This window comes from Lolium perenne, chromosome 4 (assembly GCF_019359855.2).
Source record: "Lolium perenne isolate Kyuss_39 chromosome 4, Kyuss_2.0, whole genome shotgun sequence".
NCBI classification, from domain to species: domain Eukaryota; kingdom Viridiplantae; phylum Streptophyta; class Magnoliopsida; order Poales; family Poaceae; genus Lolium; species Lolium perenne.
In genome coordinates this window covers 172,323,788-172,339,642 of record NC_067247.2, presented here as the reverse complement: position 1 = coordinate 172,339,642, position 15,855 = coordinate 172,323,788, and the positions used below count along the sequence as shown (strand labels likewise).

The 15,855-nt window shown below is 50.3% G+C and overlaps 2 protein-coding genes across 2 annotated transcripts; one reads left to right on the top strand and one right to left on the bottom strand.

The window, feature by feature from the left end:
• The first annotated feature begins 8,952 nt into the window (after positions 1 to 8,952).
• Positions 8,953 to 9,948, top strand: LOC127348790 (uncharacterized). Its single transcript, XM_051374694.2, has one exon. It carries the CDS (start codon positions 9,005 to 9,007, stop codon positions 9,899 to 9,901), a length of 897 nt encoding a protein of 298 aa, XP_051230654.1. The 5' UTR covers positions 8,953 to 9,004; the 3' UTR covers positions 9,902 to 9,948.
• A 1,247-nt stretch (positions 9,949 to 11,195) lies between these two features.
• Positions 11,196 to 15,571, bottom strand: LOC139839199 (uncharacterized). The gene is made up of 3 exons (XM_071829248.1): positions 13,914 to 15,571; positions 11,753 to 12,604; positions 11,196 to 11,595 (listed from the first exon to the last, which is right to left on the bottom strand). Exons 1-3 carry the CDS (start codon positions 15,569 to 15,571, stop codon positions 11,196 to 11,198), a joined length of 2,910 nt encoding a protein of 969 aa, XP_071685349.1.
• Between the last annotated feature and the right edge of the window lie 284 nt (positions 15,572 to 15,855).

Here is a 15,855-nt window from a genome sequence, read left to right as displayed (position 1 = left end):
AAAGCAGGTCCTTCCATAACAACAAATTTTAGTTTTTCGATTTTTCAAATTTTTAAGGATTTTCAGATATATAGGAAAAATAAACTAGACAAAACAAAACGAAATAAAAACAGCGAGAGAGGTGGAGTGTACTCCCCAGGTGAACTTATAAGTAGAGCTATGCTCCCCGGCAACGGCACCAGAAAATAGTCTTGATGACCCACAAGTATAGCGGATCGCAACAGTCTTCGAGGGAAGTAAAACCCAAATTTGTTGATTTGACACAATGGGATCCAAAGAATACTTATAAGCCTTGACAGCGGAGAGTCAATTCAGCAGCACCTGGAAAAGCACTAGCAACAGGCTGATGTGAAAGCAGTGGTAATATGATGCGGCGCCAGAAAATAGTTGGTACCACTTTGATGGCGTGTTGACAGGGAAATGTGATGCGGCAGTAATATGAGAGCAATAGTAACACAGCAGTAGCAGTAACACAGATGAGATGGCACTGGAAAATATCCCAGCGCGCAGTTGATTGAAAAGCAATGATGGTGAAATAAAGGACCGGGGTTCCCGACGATCTACACTAGTGGTAACTCTCCAGATAACAAGTGTTGGGTGAACAAATTACAGCTGGGCAATTGACAGAATTGAATTTAGCATTAAGACAAAATATCCAGTCTATTAATATCGTAGGCATGTTTTCCATATATAGTCATACGTGCTCGCAATGAGAAACTTGCATAACATCTTTTGTCCTACCAGCCCGTTTGCAGCGGGGACTCAAGAGAAACTACTGGTAATTAAGGTACTCCTTTTAATGGAGCACCGGAGCAAAGCATTAACACTTGGTGAAAATATGTGATCCTCATATCAAAGCCATCCACTCCAGTTATCCCAATTCGAGATCACTTTGGGGCCTCGGGTTCCGGACAAAGACATGTGCATACAATTTGTAGATACAATCTAAGCAACAATTATATAGCCTAGATCTAAGATCATGCCACTCGTGCACTAGTGACAAACATTAAACATAACAATATTGCAGCAACAAATACTTCACAAACTTATAAAATATACTGAACATAATGATCAATCCATCGGATCCCAACAAACACAACAACGATTACATCATATGGATCTCAATCATGTAAGGCAGCTCATGAGATTATTGTATTGAAGCACATGGGAGAGAGTACCATCTAGCTACAGCCAAGAACCCATAGTCCCAGCGGGAATTACTCACAAACCATCATGGAGTCGAAGTGGAGGCGGTGGAGTCGATGGCGATGGCTCCGGGGGCACTTCCCCATCATGGGTTTTCCCGATACGAGGAATAAATAGGCGGAAGGGCGGAGCAAACGAGGCGACGAGGTGCCAGTACATGGGCCAGGCGCGGCCAAAGGTGGGGCCGCGCCTGCTTTATGTACTACCACGTGGCAGCTCTCCTGCGCGTGTCCTTATGGCTCCGTCTTCGTCCCGGAAAAATAAGACTTGGGCTTTTGTTTTGTCCAATTCTGAGAAACTTACATGTATAACTTTTCTGAAACACAAAAACAACAGAAAACAGGAACTGGCACTGCGGCACTAGGTTAGTCCCAGAAAATGCTAAAAAGTGTGGAAAAGTGCACATAAAACATATACGAATTGTAACAAAACAAGCATGGAGCATCAAAAATTATAGATACGTTTGCAACATATCACTTCCTTCAAGTATTCGTCATTGGATATGTGCATTTGATTCCACTCAAATTATGTGAAGTGCACACCTTGGGGAGGAACTCACATTATATTGGCTTTCTAAAATTTTCCCCCATTGGCAGAAGTTTAGAGGGTTTAAGGGAAATGGTTTATACTTAAGTTTGGTTTGTGCTTAAGTGTTTTGCCTCTCATGCATTCCATATTTATATTTCTTGCATGGTTGTATGTATAAAGTGGAAACTGTCCCGAAGGGTAATCTTGACAATGTATGCAATGAATTCATGTTCACCACAACGCTGATACAAGTGTTATCAAGTGCAGATTGTAAATTGGATCTTAACTATTGTGAGAGAAACCACCTGCTGAGCCACTTATGCAATACAAGATACATGTCACGCATGGAGCAAGTCTCATGAACGCGGTCATGTAAGGTTAGCCCGGGCCGCTTCATCCCCCCTGTAAGGGTATATTGCCCCTATGTGTGTTTTTGGTAATTACTGACAACCCCTATGGACTAATGTTTTAATTGAGTTTATATTAAGGAATATTCCATAGGTACTACTTGTATTCCATGTGTTGGATTCAAGTATGGATGCCATGAAGATGAAGATATACCTTGTGTATTGGCATCAAGATCATCGATTTGAAGATATATACGTGATATGATCAAGAAGAAGAAATGAAGATGGAGTTCTTATGTGGAACTTAATATTAGCCATGCTCTAGCTTATGTGATAAGCAATGAATGATCAAGATCTTGAGTGCTTGATTCCAAGTGAAGAATTCAAGTTATGGCTCTAAGTCGGTGTCATGATAGTCTCATAAGTTGAGCTATGGTTGATTAAGATTTAGAGCATGCAAACAAATGAAGAATTCTATATACACCTCAAGATAGTATGATAGAGCATGAGAAGGTACAAGGTTGACCAATACAAAGAGTGAAGAATAGATTCAAATTTGGTCAACACATGAAGCATGAAGAATGTGCCACGAGAAGTCATGTGGTATGGTAAGCCGTGTCAATTATGCTTTATGAACTAACCCATCATATATGTTCCCTTGTGTTGTCTATGTGGGTTAGGTATCTTTCCATATGCATGCATCAAAAGTGAGATCTCATATATCCCATGAAAGGATGACGTCAAGTGGTGATCGTCATCAAGGTTGAGTTGGGCAAGTTCAAGTTGAGCATCTCAAGAGGATCATATGCTTGAAGCTTGTCATCCATTTGGTGATAATGGACATGTGAAGATGTGCATCAATGGAGCTTTCCCATCATGGAGTATGGGGGAGCATTTGTGAGTCTTCACAAAGCAACAATAATGAAGTGAGGCATTCCGACTTGAGTGGAGCTTGAACAGCTATCATCAAGATCAGCGGGATGCGCAAGGAAAATGTATGGCCTTGCTAGGTTTTCCTTTTATCGGTCTCAAGGTGGTTGTTGGGAGACCGGATTATAGGATAGACAGCCGCATTATCAAGAGGGGCTTTCGGTTGGGTAACTTGATCACATTGTCTTAGGGAGCTCAACCCTTTGCATACTTTGCATATCCCTATTGCTTCTTGGTGTTTCTCTGTGTGAGGTTCTTGAGCTTGTTGCTAGCTTTACAACAAGCCCAGGTTCATCGAAAACGGAATTCGCATGCATCTTCTATTGCGTTTTCGAATTTGGACGTCTTCACCGTTTCTTGACGGTTTGAGGTTTTTGTTGGGTTCTATATGTCGTTATCTTTCCAACAAAATTGGTTTCATGAGTTTGGGAGCATTTTCTGTTTAAAATGTAGAAAAGTTGTTTAGCCCCTGGCCGGTCTGTGGTCCGGTTGGACCGGCCGTGGCGCCGGCTTGCCCGGCGCCGACCGGCCCCTGGACCAGCGCCAACTGGGCACTATCCAGTAAGTTTTCCAGCTTCGCCCGGTGCTGGTCCGGTCTGTGGTCCGGTTAGGACATGCCGGGTCCGGCCTGTGGCCCGGTCTTACCGGCCCCTGGACCGGATGGCCTGGCCCCAGGCCCGGTTGATCGGCCTCCTCGACTATGCTGAGCTGATACTCACCCAACGGTTATATTTCTCCCTAGACTATAAATAGGCCTTGTTCCACCTTGGGCTAGATTAGTTCTTCCACTCTTTATCCTCCATTGTTGACTTTGAAGAACTTTCCCTATCTCTTGTTTCCCCCCATGATTTTTGCTCATTCTTGAGGGATCTAAGAGAGGAGATCTAGATCTACAATCTCCACCAATCCATCTCTCCTCTAAGTGAGGGGAACTCTTTGGATCTAGATCTTGGACTCATTTGTTGATTTCCTCTTTGTTCTTCCTCTCTAATCTCATCCTAGCATTTATTGCTTTGGTGGGATTTGAGTGTGAAGGATTTGAAGACCTCTAGTGTTTTTGCTTTGCATCATTGCATAGTGTTGAGCTCTCCACCACGATTAGTTCGAGTGAGAGACCGTGAGCTTGTTACTCTTGGAGGGAGACCTCCTAGTTGGCTTGGCGGGTGGTGCTCCGGTGATCTCTTCAAGGAAGATTGTGAAGAGGCCCGGGCTTCTCCTTCGTGGAGCTTGTGAAGTGGTTTTGGAGCTTGCCATCTCCGGAGTGGAGGAAAAGCTAACCATAAGGAAAGGGCCATTGTCCTTCGTGGGTTTGGCTCGGAGAATAGGGTGAGCCTTCGTGGCGTTGGGGAATCCTTCGTGGGACCTCCACCCCTCCAAATGTGACGTACCTTCTTGCAAAGGAAGGGAACACGGGAATACATCCTCGTCTCCGCGTGCCTCGGTTATTTCTATACCCGAGCTTACTTTCCTTGTGATAGCCATCGTGCTTGAAGTACATATATCTTGATATCACTTGTGCTACATATATCTTGTGCCTATCTTGCTTATCTCTAGTTGTTATTGTTGCACTTAGTTGAGCCTAGCATAATTAGGGTTTGTGCTTGTAAACTAAACGTTAGTTTAATTTCGCATTCTTACAAGCCAAGTCTGTAAGAGTTTTTAAACGCCTATTCACCCCCCTCTAGGCGACATCTCGTCCTTACACCCCCATCCCGCAAGATGCAAAGTACACAAAAAGTAAGAGACAACAAAAGCATCAACGCCCATAAAACCATTGTGTTCTACTCGTGCAACAGATCTACGCATAGACATGGCTCTGATACCACTGTAGGGTTTGTAGCATAGAAAACAAAAAAATTCTACCGCAAGAACGAATAAAACCAATATCCAATCTATGAAAAAGCCAAGATCCAATCTATGAGATATATGCAACGAGATAGATGAGAAACTAACCCTCGTAGATCCAAAGTATTAACGAGATCAGATCTCGTGGTTGATGTAGACGATCCTTCCAGTGCTGCAATCCGGCAGCACTTCCGTACTTAGTCACATGTATGGTATCGATGACGTCCTTCCTCTCCCCGTTCCAGTGGACAACGGATGTGTTAGATCCCCTCATAATCCCAGCAGCACGACAGCGTGGTGGTGGTGGATGAGAAATTCCTATAGGGCTTCGCCAAGCCTGCGTAGGAAGAAGGAGGAGGGAGAGAGGTGTGGGCTAGTGTTTGGGGAAGGGTGTCTCTGACCGCCTGCCCTCTACCCACTTTATATAGGGCCTAGGGTCGGCCAAGGTGGCCCCCCAACTCATCTAGGGCCGGCGGCCAAGGGGGAGACTTGCCTCCTAAGTTCCCCCCCCCCCCCCTTAATTTTAGGGATTTGGCCTTATCCCTTTAGGTGGGGCGCATGAGCCATGGTGGGCTGCATCCCCAGCCCATGTGGGCATGGTGCACCACCCATTTATCCCATGTGGTCCCTCCGGGACAGGTGGGCCCCACTGTGGGACCCCCGGAACCTTCTAGAAGATTCCTGGTACGATACCAGAAAAATCCCGAACTTTTCCGGAACCATAAAATCAACTTCCCTTATATGAATCTTATTCTCCGGACTATTCCGAACCTCCTCGTGATGTCTTGGATCCCATCCGAGACTCAAAACAATATTCGGTCTCCATCTCATATTCTATATCTACTTAAACAACATCGAACCTTAAGTGTGTCACCCTACGATTCACGAACTATGCAGACATGATCGAGACACCTCTCCGACCAATAACCAATAGCTGGACCTAGAGATCCATAATGGCTCCCACATATTCAACGATGACTTCGTGATCGAAAGAACCATTAACATACGATACCGATTCCCTTTGTCGCGTGATACTTTACTTATCCGAGATTCGATCATCGGTATCTCCATACCTAGTTCAACCTCGTTACCGATAAGTACTCTTTACTCGTACTGTGATATGTCATCCCTTGTGACCTAGTCACATGCTTGCAAGCTAATTGGATGACATTTCACCGAGAGGGCCCAGAGTATATCCATCCGTCATCAGGATGGACATTCTTGATCCATGCGCTTCAACTCATACTTTCCGAACATTTAATCCCATCTTTGTAACCACCCATTTACGAAGTGACGTTTGATGTAATCAAAGCATCCATCCGGTGTAAGTGATTTACACGATTCCATGGTCGAAGGATTAGGTTACTCTGTATCGAAAGCTTATAGCAAGTTGAACTTAATGACTTAATCTTATGCTATGCTTACTATGGATGTGTGTCCATCGCATTATTCACCTAATGATATAATCTTGCTATTAATAATATCCAATGTTAATGATCAGGAAACTATGATCATCTATTAATCAACAAGCTAGCTAGTTAAACGAGAGGCTTACAAGGGACTCTGGTTGTTTACACAACACACATGTATCAATGTTTCCACTTAATACAATTATAGCACGGGATGTAAACATTTATCATGAACACTAAGATATAATAATAACTTCTTTATTATTGCCTCTCGGGCATATCTCCTACAATTATGTACTACAAAAAATAGAGAGATTGACAATCACATAATTCTTGGAAAGGGAAAGCAAATAATGTCACCTCTAACTCCCCATAAATTCCGTCAGCGTCTAGCACTTGCCAATAATACCTCATCTATCCAATGGTTTGGGTCTTTAGCACTAATAAAACATCACGTCTAACCATTTTCTACATGAAGACCGTGCCGCCCGCCTGACCTTCGTCATCTCCTGTAATCACGCCATGTAAGCTGCCGCATGTCCGTGTGTGCGTTTTCCACGTCCCCGCCCATTGATACTCACACGTCGCCTGCGGTGCATCGTTCGCCGCTACTCACGCGCCGCCCGTGGTGCATGGCCCGCCGTCAATCCACATTCCTAGGATGTCGCCGCCCTGCGCTCCATGTATCCACGTGCGCGGCCGCGTGCCCCTCACCGCCCATGCAACCTACGCGTCGCACGACTACCTGCTCGCCGGCACCCAGGCAACTACCCGCGGCTGTCCCACCAGCGGTGTATGCTGCTCAGAGACAGGGTCCCACTAGCTCCCGCCACACACTGTCGTAACCCTCACGTTGCACTGCACCCAACCTGCACATGAGACCGCATCCGCCAACACATCCCCTGCACCGCTGCCGCCTAGTCTTCCAGCGGACCGGCGATCCACCAGTGGTATCCTCACGTGAAGCCGCTTTTCCATGTTGTTGGTTGGACGATTCGAGCTTGGATTTAACAGGTTCATTTTGTTTGCAGATGAGATCACCAAGCTATTCACCAACCTTTTCGGGCAGCCATTGACGGCGGTGTTTCCGTCGGTCGCGCCGGTGGTAGTGAAGCCGCTCCATATCGGCGTCGTCTTTTCCGGTGGCAAGGCACAATACGATATGTGGCATCTTCGGTGAGTGGGAGTGGCCTATCTCCAAAAATCTTAGTAGTAACATTAGATGAGACAAATTTAAGTTGTAATTTTCTGTTTATCATTATAGAGGGTTTGGTGCCACTATGCAAGCATCTTCTATGATGAAAGATCTAAGAAGGATTATCAGATTACCTCCAAGAGCGTGTAAAGGCATCACGATGTATGGATTCAAGGAAAGCCCAGCTGAGGTCACGAAGGTATAGCAAAATAGCCTTTACCATGAAATCTTGTTGAAATTTCGAAGTTTGTTCACCTTTGCAATTATGTTGATCATAAGGTCCCTTTACAATTTGTTGGCTATTACTATAGTGATACATTTTAATTTTTCTTTTGCTTTTCAGCAGAGTGTATTTATCACGATATGTCGTGGAAAGGACAATATTGAAGCATCATAGTATGTCTGTCTATTTGTGTGCTTATACATGATTGCCTACTAAATCTTTCTTTTTCATTTCTGAAGTGATACCATGTTAATTTTATTTTATTTCTGTTTGTTGATTTAGTTCAAGAAGCTGACCAAACTTGATTTGGAATGACTTCTTGTTATTGGTGGTGATGATCCAAACATTAACGAATGACTTCTTGTTATTGGTGGTGATTATTGGGGAGGGAGAGAGAGGCAATGTGAAACAGAAGTGAGAATGAAATGTACTTTGATCAGCCCAAAGTGCACGACTCTTATGGATAGTGTTGACACAGATAAGTGTTGATTAGTTTGCATAATTGAATCATCGGGAATATTTATATGCATTATATTTACACGTGCGACTGGAAAAAAAATCGTGAACCCATGACAACGCACGGGTATTCAACTAGTCATATATAACTAAGAAGTTTATCCCACTAATTTCTTTTGACGTGCAGCCTATCCACGCCAGCATGTCTTCCACGAAAGCAGAAACCGTGGATCCCCTCTTAAACCCACTTAAAATGTAGAGGAATAGGCCAGTCCTTTGTTGAAATTTTGTTGAGGACCAAGAGAAGTTGAAGCTGTATAGATTATTCATATTGAAATACTATTTGCTAAGGTTTTCATTACATTTGAGTTTTTTGATCCGTTCAAACCTCTTGAAAATTCCTCTCGTGTAATGAAGCAAAACCGTGTTTATATTTTGTGGAGGCGATAGTGGAAATGCGATTTTTTCTTCCGGGATACAGGAAAAGATTCAGTATCCTACTCGGTTTACTGATACTTGTCATGTTACTACTGCACCGAAGATTATCAAATAGATAATAATTAATTATTAATTAATTAGTACACAACCGAAACCGATTCTTGCTCGAAAATTAAACCAATCGCCTCCCCGTAACAATCTGTCCACCGCGTCCTCCTTCCCGTTGCTCCTTCCTTCCTTTCCGCTCGCCGCGCGCAACGAACTTCATACCATTTGAAAAGCGAAGCTCAAAGAGCCCTGCTTTTATACCCAGTTAAGGCTCAAACGGTAGTTTCACACACACACGGGCCCCCTTTCCTTTGCCGTTTTCTCCTCCTCCTCCTCCTCCTCCTCCTCGGTGTGGAACGGCGGCGGTGGTGAATCAATCATGGGTTGCACAGTGTCCATCGACGCAGAATGCTGGGTGCAGGCGCCGGATCAGCCGCGGAGGTGCTCCAGGAGGCCTGCTGGATGCCGGGTGCAGGCGCCGAATCAGCCGCGGAGGCGCCAGATTAGCCGCGGAGGTGCGGTTTCTCTCGGCGGAGGGGAGAAGGAGACCGGTGGCGGCGCGGCGGGGAGGTGCCGGTCCAAGCGCAAGCGGTGCTTCCCAGCATCGTCGCCGCCGATGGTGGAGGAGCCAGCGAAGAAGCGGCAGAGGCGAGCGACGCCGGCGCGCGACCACGTGGAGATCTACCCGCGGGAGCTCATGCAACGGCTCGACGACGGCGGCGTGTCGGCTGCCGGATCGCCGGAGTTCGACGTCCTGTCGGCGTCCCGGGACCCGGTCGCGCCACCTCCTTCGGAAATCCAGCAAAGGATGATCGACGACGGCAAGTCGGCAAACAAGGCCCGCGGACGGGTCGTCGTGTACCTGACGAGCATCCGCGGCATCCGGAAGACGTACGAGGACTGCTGCGACGCGGCCACCATACTCTCCGGCTACGGCGTGCGCGTTGACGAGCGCGACCTGTCGATGCACGCCGGGTACAAGCACGAGCTGCGCGACGCGCTCGGCATCAGCGGCGCCCTCGCCACGCCAGGGCTCCCGCAAGTGTTCGTCGACGGCAGGCATTTGGGGGGAGCCGAGGAGGTCCGCCGCATGCATGAGTCAGGGGGTCTCGGCGAGGCGCTGGTGGACTGCGAGGCGGCCTTCGTGGCGGAGTCTTGCCATGGCTGCGGAGGCCTGCGTTTCTTGCCGTGCTTCGACTGCTCTGGCACAGGCGCGTTCAGGACGTGCACGGAGTGCAACGAGAACGGGCTAGTGAGGTGTCCAATTTGTGAATGAAAAACTTTGTTTGGCAGCAACAAAACCACACTAGTATTGCAATGCCACGCGAGGGAATACGTACTTTATTTTCTTGAAACCACCGTTTTTCTTATTAGTTTTATCAAGGGGCGCGCGTTTGGGAAGTCCTGCTTTTCTCTAGTTTTGCTGCATGCATGGATAAACAATTTTCTTTCTTTTTCGTGTATATACCTCTACTACATACGACAGCCGACAGCTCAACTCCGTCTCCTTCGTAGATCAATCAATAAAGTCGTCTTCCCTCTAACTAAACACAATGGCGACGTGGAAACGCCGACGAGAAGAGCCATGCACGCCGGGGGCACCGGCGGCGGCCGAGCCGACGCTCCCGGTGGACATCCTGCTCGAGATCTGTGCGACTTCTGCACTCTGCTCTTCCGTTGTGCCGCCGCCTGCAAGCTCCTCGCCGCGAAATCCTCGGTTCGTCCTTCATCCGCCGTGTCACCCAACGAGGAGGGGTTGTGCCGTCGTGCATCCTCGTCGCTTATGACAGCACCCACGACGAGGAGGACGATCCGTCGGCACACATGTCTTTGGTCCACCCGGCCACGCCCGCCGCCCTATCGTTTTTCGAGGACCATATGTTTCCCTACATGTCGCGCTCCGCGAATGGCCTCTTTGGCAACTACTGCCCCGTGGTATCTCGTGCTGGCCTCGTCCTCCTCCGCCGTCGCCATGCGAGCAGCATACTCGATAACCTGTGCGTGTACGACCCAATCACCGGCCGCCGCACTTTCCTCTCTAACCCACCAGGCATCCGGCCGTATCAGACCAGATGCTTTGATATATAGGTGTGTCCTGCTCACCGCTGCGGACGGCATCGGCTGCTCATTCCTGCTATTCATGCCCTACATCGTCACCATGCCTGAGCCTGATAGCAGCAGCAATACGAGCAGCAGACTGGTGCAGACCGCCACGTACACGTGTGGCACTTCCGCACCTGCTGTCATGAGCCACACCAACTATGGTTTCTTTTGGCAGTATTGGAAAGAAATACGCCGCCGCGCCATCGTTCTCCAGGGCGGTGCCATCCACTGGCTGATGCGCCACCGTGGGGAGTGTAAGAGCCTAAGCTAGGGTTTTAGAGAGAGATAGGCGATGCAACAATGCTCAATTGTATTGATCGATGGTGCAGGCATATATAGCCTCATAGCAGCGCATATCCATACGTAACAACCGACGTAGGATTGGGCCTTGGGCTGAGTTAGTATCTATCTAGAGCTAGGTATTGTTACACAATATAAACAACCTAACTGACAGATGTACATGTACACTAACACCCCGCCGCAGTCTCAAGATCTTCAACCGGAAGAACGCAAAGACTGGATCTGAATGATTGAAAAGAAGCTGCAGGCAATCCTTTTGTCATAACATCAGCGAGCTGTTGGGTAGTTGGAATGTGGACGACTCGAAGTTCTCCGAGTGCAACCTTCTCTCGCACGAAGTGAATGTCTAACTCAATGTGCTTGGTTCGTCTGTGATGAACTGGATTGGTTGACATGTACACAGCGGAGACGTTGTCGCAGAAAACAACAGTAGCCTTGGAGACAGGACAGCTGAGCTCACCAAGTAGCTGACGAAGCCAAACGCAGTCGGCGACAGCATTTGCAACGGCGCGATATTCCGCTTCGGCGCTGGATCGCGAGACAGTGGCTTGGCGCTTGGATGACCAACTAACAAGAGCCCCGCCGATCGAGATAAACACAGTAGCCAGATGTTGATCGGCGTGTGTCTGGGCAGCCCGCCCAATCGGCGTCCGAGTAGGCGACAATGTCAGTCGATGGTGTTGTAGCGAGAAGAAGCCCGAAAGACGCAGTCCCGCGAACGTACCGCAGAATCCTTTTGACGATGGCGAGATGACCGTCGCGAGGATCATGCATATGCTGGCAGATCTGTTGCACGGCATAAGCTAGGTCCGGACGAGTCATCGTCAAATACTGCAGGGCGCCGGCGAGACTTCGGTACTCAGAAGGATCAGCAACAGGGGAGCCAGCATCGGCAGCTACCTTGGAGTTGGTGTCCATGGGGGTCGAGACGGCGGTGCAGTTCGTCATGCCGGCACGCTGAAGGATCTCATCAGCGTATTGTGCTTGACTGAGAAAGAATCCACGCGGGGTGCGTCGCACTTGAATGCCGAGGAAGTAGTGCAATGGTCCCATATCCTTCATAGCGAACTCAGACTTGAGCTTGGCGATGATGGCGTGGAGCAGGGGCGATGTAGAGGCCGACAGCACGATGTCGTCAACGTACAGGAGCAAGTACGTGACGTCCGAGCCTTGCTTCAGGATGAAGAGTGAGGCGTCGGAGCGGGAAGCGACGAAGCCGATGGTGATGGCGAAGGCGGCGAAGCGCTTGAACCACGCGCGTGGTGCTTGCTTGAGTCCGTAGAGAGACTTGGCGAGCTTGCAGACGTGATCACGGTGGAGCGAGTCGACGAATCCGGTGGGCTGATAGCAGTACACCTGCTCCTCAAGTACGCCATGGAGGAAGGCGTTTTTCACGTCTAACTGGTGCACCGGCCAGTTGCGTGAACACGCCAGGGAGAGGACCGTGCGTATGGTCGCCGGTTTGACCACCGGCGAGAATGTTTCGCCGAAATCGATGCCGGGGCGTTGAGCGAAGCCACGAACGACCCAGCGGGCCTTGTACCGCTCGAGGGAGCCATCTGCCCGGTGCTTGTGCCTGAAAACTCATTTACCTGTGACCACATTAGTTTGAGGAGGCCGTGGAACGAGAGTCCAGGTGTTGTTGGAAGTGATGGCAGCGATCTCGTCGTTCATAGCCGCGCGCCAATGGGGATCCCGAAGAGCTTCACGAACGGAAGTAGGAATCGGAGAGACAGAGGTCGTCGCGATGGAAGCATATTTGGCATTTGGTTTGCGAATTCCAAGTTTGGCGCGTGTGACCATCTGATGCTGATTTGTGGGTGCAGGTGATGGCGAGGAGGAGATCGACGAAGCCGAGCTAGCAGCAGAATCGACTGGTGGGCTGCGGCTTGGTGAGGGTACCGGAGACGGGTCATGGGCCGCGGAGGAAGCGCGGCCCGATGGGCTGACTGGCGTGCCAGGTGGCGATGAGCCTGTGGGTGGATGCGCGACCGGCCATGCAGCGGGATCGACGTGAGTCGCTGGTGGTGGATCGTCGTCGTGCGAGCGATCGATCGGATCGGTTTCGGAGAGCGAGGATCGGAACGGGAAAACTGACTCAACGAATGTCACGTGACGAGAGAAAATAATGCGCCGTGAGATGGGATCATAGCAGCGGTACCCTTTCCTGCCGTCGGGATAACCGAGAAAGATACACGCAACAGATCTAGGGGCGAGTTTGTGGGGGGGCTGTGGCGGCTAGGTTTGGGTAGCAGAGGCAGCCAAAAACCCGAAGATGACTATAGTCCGGTGCAGAGCCATGGAGCAGCTCGTATGGGGTGGTGAGAAGCTTAGGTTTGCAGGGACGACGGTTGAGAAGGTAGGTGGAGGTGGAGAGCGCTTCGGCCCACCACTTGGGTGGCATGGACGCATGGAGGAGAATGGTGCGGACGCCATTGTTGAGAGTGCGAAGGATGCGCTCTGCCTTTCCGTTTTGTTGTGATGTGTATGGACACGTGAGACGGAAGAGGGTGCCATTGGAGTCGAAGAGAGCTCGGTTGGCGGTGTTATCAAATTCGCGTCCATTGTCGGTTTGGAAGGCCTTAATGGGACGAGAGAATTGTGTATGAACATATTTGTAGAAGAGGGCGAGAAGGTTGTGAACCTCTGACTTTTGTCTAATGGGGAAAGTCCATACAAAATGAGTAAAATCGTCAAGAATAACGAGATAGTATTGATAACCCGAGATGCTCAAAACAGGACTAGTCCATAAATCGCAATGACAAAGTTCAAACGGGGAAGATGTGGTGGTGGTGGAAGAAGCAAAAGGTAACCTAGTGTGCTTGCCTAATTGACATGAGTCACAATGAACATGTGAATTTTTATTACAATTGAAATCGAAAAACTTGGAGGCCATCTTGAGAGCTTCAGCACTAGGATGTCCCAGTCGTTCATGCCAGAGGGATGCCGAAACGGAGGCGTGCAGGCAGTGGAGAGGCGGAACGAAGGGGTATAGATCGCCAGTGGAATCACATCGGTGGAGGACCCGTCCCGTAGCCAAATCCTTGATAGAGAAGCCAAAGGGGTCAAATTCAATTGAAACAAAATTGTCACGTGTAAAAGCACGAACAGAGACTAGGTTTTTGATGAGTTGAGGACAAAGAAGAATGTTGCGAAGAATGAGAGAACGAGCAGCGGTGGATAGGTGAGCAGAACCAGAGCCAACAATAGGAAGGACAGAGCCATTGCCGACAATGATCTGCGTGGGGAAATTTGGAGGGAGAGGGAGAGAAGTTATACCGGAGCCGGAACTCATGTGGGAGGAGGCACCGCTGTCGAAGACCCACTCGTTGCCCTGCTGAGCTTGGCCGCCGTGATCGGCGCTGGCTTGGAGCGTCATCTGGTTGAGTGCCGCGATCAGGGCGGCTTGATCCCAGCTCGGCGCAGCTTGACCGGTAGGTGCAGTGTTGGCGGTGAGCGCGCGTGGAGCCGGTGGAGGTTGAGGACGAGGGCCAAGGACTCCAGGCGCGGACCAGGCCTGGAACGTGCCTGCCATGGTCGGGGCTGTGGGACGCGGCGCGGGCGGGCGGTACCCTGGGTTTTGACTGCCGGAGTTGGGAGCCGCGGCGTAGGGCACAGGGCCTGCAGGGGCAGGGTTCTTCTTGCGCTTCTTCTTCCCGGTGCCAGCGGGGGCGCCGGAGGAGGACGCACCAGCATGAGAGGCGCCAGCGCCGTAGAGGCCGAGCGCGGAGGGGCTGAAGGATGCGGGCGCTGGCGGCGTTGGAGAAAACGCAGGCACGGGAGCGCCGGCGGCGTGAAACGCCTGGGCGATGTGGGCCGGGACAGGAGCACCAGCGGCCTGGTATGCCTGCGCGAGGAGGGCGTTGTGAGCGACGACGCGCGCTTGGCGGCTGAGGCGCTTCTCTTCAAGCAGGAGAAAGGACCGGAGCTGGATGAAGGAGGGGAGGCGGCCGCGCGTCATGTGGGGAACGGCGTGCTGAAGGCGCTGGTCGAGGCCGCGCAGAACGTTGTGGACGAGCTCGCGGTCCTTGACGCGAGAGCCAAGGTCTCCCAGTGTGTCGGCCATGTGCTTCATCTGCGAGGTGTAGTCGACGACAGAGAGATCGCCCTGGTTGAAGCCGTGGAACTCATCGCGAAGGAAGGTCGCGCGAGTATCGCGGTTGTCGCGGAAGACGGCGCGGAGGGAGCGCCACAGGTTGAAGGCGGAGACGGCCCGGGTCTCGACGATCGCCAAGGTGGAGGGGGTGACGGTGGCGTCGAACCAGGAGACGATGGCGAAGTCGTTGAGCACCCAGTCGGAGGAGCCTTGAGCGGGGGTGCCGTCGATGTGGTCCCAGAGGCCGAACTTGGAGAGGGCGGTGACGAACTGGCGGCGCCAAATTCCGTAGTTGTCCTTCTCGTAATCGAGAGTGACGAGGACGTGGTCGCGGATGCGCAGGGCCTGGAGCTGGGGCGTGGGGAGGGGCTGTGTTGCAACGGGGATGCCGAAATTCTCGACGGAACCGTCGTCGGAGTCAGACGAGCTGTCGAAGAAATCGCTCATGGCGGCGGCGTGGGAGGAGAGAGGCAGCGGAAGATTGGATCTCAGAAATCTGATACCATGTAAGAGCCTAAGCTAGGGTTTTAGAGAGAGATAGGCGATGCAACAATGCTCAATTGTATTGATCGATGGTGCAGGCATATATAGCCTCATAGCAGCGCATATCCATACGTAACAACCGACGTAGGATTGGGCCTTGGGCTGAGTTAGAGCATCTCCAGTCGCGTCCCCCAAAGCGTCCCCCAAACCGCGCCGGATTGAGCGTTTGGGGGACGTGTTTTGTTCGT

Coding starts and splice junctions, on each gene's coding strand:
- LOC139839199 (XM_071829248.1), bottom strand. CDS start 15,571: ATGAGCGATTTCTTCGACAGCTCGTCTGACTCCGACGACGGTTCCGTC. Junction 12,605..13,913: donor GCTCTCAAGATGGCCTCCAA/GTTTTTCGATTT, acceptor ATGAGTTTTCAG/GCACAAGCACCGGGCAGATG. Junction 11,596..11,752: donor ATCGTCAAAAGGATTCTGCG/GTACGTTCGCGG, acceptor GGCTCTTGTTAG/TTGGTCATCCAAGCGCCAAG.
- LOC127348790 (XM_051374694.2), top strand. CDS start 9,005: ATGGGTTGCACAGTGTCCATCGACGCAGAATGCTGGGTGCAGGCGCCG.